Source organism: Juglans regia, chromosome 7 (assembly GCF_001411555.2).
Source record: "Juglans regia cultivar Chandler chromosome 7, Walnut 2.0, whole genome shotgun sequence".
NCBI lineage: Eukaryota > Viridiplantae > Streptophyta > Magnoliopsida > Fagales > Juglandaceae > Juglans > Juglans regia.
This window is the reverse complement of record NC_049907.1, coordinates 46,670,030-46,676,932: the sequence shown is the minus strand read 5'-3', so window position 1 is coordinate 46,676,932 and position 6,903 is coordinate 46,670,030. Positions and strand designations below refer to the sequence as shown.

Below are 6,903 nucleotides of genomic sequence, written 5' to 3'. Positions count from 1 at the left end.
ACGCAACCTTAGTATTATGAGGCCTTGCACATTAAAAAATATAAAAATTATTTAAAATTTTATTTAATACAATGGTTTTTATTTTTATTTTTTTTAAACATTTAAAAAAAATACCTCATTTTTTTTTTTTGAGGCCTTACATAGAGTAAGGGCCTTAGGCAGTGGCCTAAATGGCCTTGCCATTGAGCCGTCCCTGAGAGAGATATTGTGAAATCACATGAATCCTTATGTGTGAATCAGGTGGTGGGTGAGTCCGTGAGAGCTTTTGACCAACTGGATAATAGGCATTGGCATCCCCATTTTGGGTTGGAGAAATTTGAAAAAAAAAAAAACTTATAAAATACACGTGAATAACAATTTAACCCATCTACAAATCAAGTGACTTATGCATTGTAAAATCTCTTTGCCTTTTCTTAGAAGATGCCAATAATCTAAGGGGTTAGTTTAAGTGGTGAAAGTTTTAGTTTTGATTGTATCACTTCTTTCAAAGTCTAAGATTTAATGTCTTATAGGTGCAAATAATCTTTTGAGACTATACTCTTAGTGAAAAGTTAACAATTTAAATAGTTTTATGTAGAAAAATTTTTAAGAGTGTAGCGCACGAAATCAAAATTTACTCTGGGTATAAAATTATAACCAACAAGCTCGCATTTTCTTTCGTAATTATAAAATTAGGACATACCGTTAAGCTACAAGTCAACTAGCGCGGCATTTAAACGGATTTTTTTTTTTTTCTCTCTTTGTTAAATGTAGGCCATGACTATATCCTAAGAGAAAACATGTACGTAGAAAATTGGCATAATTGAGGTAGTAAATTAATGAGAAATTATATTAATAGTCCTGGAGTGCTCTAATTTTTTTATTTTTAAAAATAAGTAAATATGAGATTTAAATAATAAAAAAATTAATTTTTTAATAATTAATTTTTTCTTTTAAATAATTATATAATATTTACATATTTTATGATTATAAATAATATTATTTTAAATTAATTAGTAAAGTTATATATTCTCATTAAGTTAAATTTTTTTTAAAGCCATTGATGATTTACCATTCCTTTCACTTTTCAATTATTGGTACAGCAGTATTCAGCAGCAATGATTCCCTGTTTCAATTGTCGCTATCCTTCATAGTAAGCTTCTCCGGCATTTAATGCGTTGTTTCCATTTTATCTTTGGTTGTTAGCCAACTTATAAAACCCACCATCTTTTAAATGCCTTCCAAGTTTGACTTTCCCGTCCCTTATCCGATACAGGGAAAAAAAATAATATGGCAGTCGTATTATAAGAGAAATGATATTTATAATTGTGAGAGTGTAAATATTATATAATTATTTAAAAATAAATAAATAAATATGAGATTTATATAAAAATAAATTAATTTTTTAATAATAAATTTTATTTTTTTAAATAATTACATAATATTTATACACTTTACTACAATTATATCTAATATTATTTCTATTATAATTGGTCAACGATGCAAGTGGCTTCAGTATGTAGCCAAGAAAGTCGAGCCAAGAGTTTGAAAATGACGATGAAGTATCATACACGTTAATTCTATTTATCGTAATGTGATTTTTCAAGAAAAAAGTTTTAAAATATTTTGAAAGAGATTTATAGTTTAATCTGAAGAATATTGTATAGTCATTTTAAAAAAGAGTAGAGTTTATTATTAAAAAAATATTTTTTTTTATATAAATATCGTATATATTCATATTTTTTAAAATGATTACGTGATACTTACACATTCATGACTGTAATTATCATTTTTCTAATTTAAAATAGATGTTTCTACTCCTTTTCAAAAGATATTTATAATTTAATGCAAGTTTAATCTATAAAAGAGTAATAGATAATAATAATAATAATAATAATAGATACACCACATTTTTCACAATTTTATAAATAATAATATTTTAACATGAAAATATTTTTATATAATGATTATACGTTCTTATATTATTTTATAAGAATTATTTAGGTATCGTTTAGATAATGAATTAAGATGAGATAAAAGTTAAAAGTTAAAAGTTGATTAAAATATTAATTTTTAATATTATTATTATTTAAAATAAAAAATTAAATTATTTAATATATTTTACGTAAAATTTTGAAAAAATTATAAACCGGCACTTTTTCTGTATAATTTTGCAGTGCCAAAAATTCCGGTGATGGTTTGACCAAATCCATCACAAAAAAAAAATAAATAAATAAATAAAAAAATCCTAATTCTTCCACCTATCAGTCACGTTGGGGATCCAGTTCAATGATACGCAATATGGCCACGTGGCAAGAAAATGCGGATCGAATATCGTTGAGCAAACCAACAACTCCGGAGTCATAAATCTTTTTCGAGGATTTCGTACTTTCCGTCCAATACCACGGCATCCTTTTTGTTTTGTTTTGAAAAAGAAAGTGAGATTATTTTTTTCCAATGGAATAAACGAAACGTCACCATTTTATTCTCGTTACAATTTTATTTGAATAATTATCTTAATTTTTAATGCCAAAATAAAGAAATATGAAAAGAAATGTAATTTATAAATTTATAAAAAATGATAATTATAATTGTAAGTGTACAAATATTATATAATTATTTTAAAAAAATAAATAAATACAGAACTTATATAAAAAAAAGTTAATTTAAAAAATAATATTTTACACATATATGTTTGTAATGATTATCAATTCATATCTAGCCCTGTCTTATATGGAACTTATTTTAGTAAAATACAACTGTAAATGAAAAATAGAAATAAGTGCGTGCCATATTTGGTGAGTCCTCAATATCTAACTAATGTTTATTTCTAAAAAAGAAAAAAAAACTAATGTTAAAATATATCATATTTATTATTTATTTATTCATTTTGTAGATATGATGCTATGCATTTTAATTTAATTCGAGTAGGAATCACATATTTTTTTACTAAATTTGTAACTTTTTTTTTTATATAAATATATTGCCATCATACTTATCAAAAAATAAATATATTGTCATTAGTTTTTTCAGAAACTTATCAAAACGTTCCAACCTCCTAATTAATAGGCAGTATTGAAATAATTATCAAATATTTTTAAGGCATAATTATTAGTTAAAATATATAAATAATATATAAATTGACAGGATAGAGTCATGGATATCGTGTACCTTTCCAAGAAAGACTTGCCGGTAAAACCGATACCCTCTCCACTTGTTTATCTCTGCAGAAGCTCCTCAAACTCTCCTATCTCTGTTTTCATATACTTTTTCTTCCTCGATAAGCCCAAAAGAAAAAGCTTTACAAACAAGAGCGAGAAGACGTAGCGGAAGAAAAAGAAGAAGAAAAATGTCAAAGGAGGAGGCTGTGTTTGTTGGCTCAATCGACCAAGGAACCAGCAGTACCAGATTCATAATCTATGACCGCTTAGCTCGCCCGGTGGGATCTCACCAGGTCGAGTTCACTCAGTTCTACCCAGAAGCCGGGTAATTCATCAAGTATCATCCACACCCTACTTTCTTTGTCTCTCTCCTTCTCTCTCAAAATATCCTCTCGAATTTGTATTTTACAGATGGGTGGAGCATGACCCCATGGAGATTCTGGAGAGTGTGAGGATTTGCATTGCCAAGGCAGTGGACAAGGCAACAGCGGATGGATACAACGTGGACAGTGGGTTGAAGGCTATTGGTTTGACCAATCAGAGGGAAACAACTCTGCTGTGGAGCAAATCCACGGGTTGTCCGCTTTACAACGCCATTGTTTGGATGGATGTTCGAACTAGTTCTATTTGCAGGTATTCGTCTGTCTATTTGAAGCTTGATTTTATTATTATTTGGTGTTAGTTTTAGTCTTGCAAATTCTTTATCTTCGATACTTGGTTAATCTGGTTCCGAACTGGTTAGTAATTGCTTTTAAATTTCGGCAATATCCATCTATGGAATTGGGCTGTTGCTATTTTTTTTCTAGAAAATTTGATAAATACCCTTTCCTTGGAAAATCTGTTTATAAACTAGGTGTCAGACTGATTGTTATTCACGATTTTTATTGGTTTTCATTCCTGAAAATTTTTTGTTCATCCATCGGGTTCTAATATTTTTCTGAATTGGGTTTGATCTATTTATGAACTTCGTTTGACTCACTTCTTGAAGTCTCTGCTCATGAGTGGATTCAATCATATTTATGAATCAGTTTAATGTCCTTCAAGAATTGGGATTGGGCTATAATTAGGTTGATGTCCAGTATTAATAATCTCGGATCATCGGTTTTTTTTTTTTTTTAATATGGTTCCGGATGTTGTTTTTCATATATCTTTCAAGTTTCACATTCTGTTGAAGTTTTGGTTCTGCAATCTAGGAATACATGCTTGCCTTTTTCTGGGTGAATTGAATTCTTTATTTGGGTTTTTTTGTTTTTGTTTTGATATATACAGAAAATTGGAGAAGGAATTGTCAGGCGGGAGAACTCATTTTGTGGAAGTTTGTGGTCTGCCGATAAGCACCTATTTCAGTGCACTGAAGCTCCTCTGGTTGATGGAAAATGTGGATGCTGTCAAGGAGGCAGTGAAAGCAGGGGATGCTCTGTTTGGAACTATAGACACTTGGTTGATCTGGAACTTAACTGGTGGGCTAGCTGGAGGAATACACGTCACTGATATCTCAAATGCATCAAGAACAATGCTCATGAATCTCAAAACACTTAATTGGGATAAACCCACTTTAGAAACCCTAGGGATCCCAGCTGAAATTCTGCCCAAAATTGTCAGTAATTCTGAGCTTATTGGAAAAATATCCAAAGGATGGGCAGTTACTGGTGTCCCAATTTCAGGATGTTTAGGTGACCAACATGCCGCGATGGTGGGGCAAGCTTGTAGGAGAGGTGAGGCTAAAAGCACTTATGGAACTGGTGCTTTCATACTTCTCAACACAGGTGAAGAGATAATCCAATCAAAGCATGGGCTTCTAACTACTGTAGCATTCAAGCTTGGCCCCAAAGCTCCAGCAAATTATGCTCTGGAGGGATCGATTGCTATTGCTGGGGCTGCAGTTCAGTGGCTGAGAGACGGTCTTGGGATTATTAGTAGTGCAAGTGAGATCGAGAAATTGGCATCACAGGTTGAATCCACAGGCGGGGTTTATTTTGTTCCTGCTTTTAATGGATTGTTTGCTCCTTGGTGGCGTGATGATGCTCGTGGAGTTTGTATTGGGATCACAAGGTTTACAAGCAAGGCTCATATTGCTCGAGCTGTTCTTGAGAGTATGTGTTTCCAAGTCAAAGATGTGCTGGATTCAATGCACAAAGATGCTGGGGAGAAGGGTGAGGTTAAGAATGAGAAGGGGGAGTTCTTGCTTAGGGTTGATGGTGGTGCTACTGTTAATAATCTTCTGATGCAAATTCAGGTTTGAGATTTCTGTCTCTTTTATTATGATTTTTTTCCCCGTAGCAGCTTATTGTTGAACATTACCAAATCCAGCCTCTTTTTGTTTCACTTTTTTATTGACACAGTTCTTATAAATCTTTGCTAAATTCTTCTCTACTCGACTTTTCTTCCTTTGTAAATACGATTTTGTCACCTTTTCTATGGCTGTAAAAACTGTCCTTTCCTTGATAATTCTGTTGACTTTTGTTGTTCTTATGCCAGAATGTAGGTCTCTTAGTTGTTGAATATTAGAATTTTTTTATGAAGAGTTATACTTACAAAAAAATAGTTTTTATGAAGTGTCATGTTCAGATTTGCTGCACTGTATGTCATACTATGTGGAAGTTTCACAGAACAAATTTTTGGTGCCACAGAATGTATTTGGCTCTCTGAGTCTCGACAAGAAATCAAAGTTATTGAAGAAAATTTGAAAATGTAGAGAGTTATTTTCTTGCACATTAGCATCAGTCTCTAAAAAGTATTTGTATCCACGAACTCATTGTGTTTCTAAAGTACTTAATATTTTGCACTATATAGATACCATCGGTTTGAAATGAAATGGAGAGGATCCTTATATGTTCTTATAGGGGAGGATAAATATTGTGTCAGATCCTATTGGGCTGTTTAAATTGCTATGGCCATTTGAGTAGATATTAATTTATTAGATGCGGTCAGATCTTATGTTTTACTTTCTGAATGTCTCATCTATGACCATCTATATACATGTATATGGATATATGTATGCATGTGCATATGTATATATGGATATAATGTATTTGGTTCAATAAATGTAAATCGTATTTATTACCACTTTTTGTAGGGAGACTTGTTGGGAAGTCCAGTGTTGAGACCAGCTGACATAGAAACAACTGCTCTTGGAGCAGCCTATGCTGCTGGATTAGCTGTTGGCGTTTGGACAGAAGATGAGATTTTCGCTTCTGAAGAAAAGCTTAAAAGTGCCACCATATTCCGGCCAAATTTGGGTGAGGAGTTGAGGAAGAAAAAGGTGGAGTCTTGGTGCAAGGCTGTTTCCAGAACTTTTGATTTGGCTGATCTCTCTCTTTGATATACCCGTGTGAGCCGTGTCGAATCCTGCAACCCTCAACTTTTATTTTTCTGTTATTGGAATATGATGGTAGCCAGAATTGTATGAAACAATGAAAATAATATTTGAATAAAACTGATTTCTGACTTTTTATACCTCAAACAATAAATGATTGAAATGTTGTCTCGTTGCTCACATATTGGTGCATCCACTCATCCCCCTCTGTTCAATCAGTGTAATAACATCAAGGTAACCTAGATTTTTAGAATTCTGAATTCTCTTGTTTTGAAAATTGGCACCTCTTTTTGGAGGCTTGGCTTCTAAAGAGATTCTAGCATTCAAGCTTTGATTAGAGGACTCTGTTGTAAATTATGCCGCGGAGGGATTGATCTGCCTTGGGAATTCGGATTCTTGATCAGGTAGTGGGCATTTCATTACAGGTGACCTTGCAGTTTGCCTTGG

General features: G+C 32.1%; 1 protein-coding gene across 1 annotated transcript; it reads left to right on the top strand.

The window, feature by feature from the left end:
* Positions 1-3,135: 3,135 nt before the first annotated feature.
* On the top strand, positions 3,136-6,636 carry LOC108980358 (glycerol kinase). Its single transcript, XM_018951254.2, has 4 exons — positions 3,136-3,465; positions 3,552-3,773; positions 4,410-5,376; positions 6,217-6,636. Exons 1-4 carry the CDS (start codon positions 3,329-3,331, stop codon positions 6,460-6,462), a joined length of 1,572 nt encoding a protein of 523 aa, XP_018806799.1. The 5' UTR covers positions 3,136-3,328; the 3' UTR covers positions 6,463-6,636.
* Positions 6,637-6,903: the final 267 nt, after the last annotated feature.

Coding starts and splice junctions, on each gene's coding strand:
- LOC108980358 (XM_018951254.2), top strand. CDS start 3,329: ATGTCAAAGGAGGAGGCTGTGTTTGTTGGCTCAATCGACCAAGGAACC. Junction 3,466..3,551: donor CAGTTCTACCCAGAAGCCGG/GTAATTCATCAA, acceptor TGTATTTTACAG/ATGGGTGGAGCATGACCCCA. Junction 5,377..6,216: donor ATCTTCTGATGCAAATTCAG/GTTTGAGATTTC, acceptor CACTTTTTGTAG/GGAGACTTGTTGGGAAGTCC.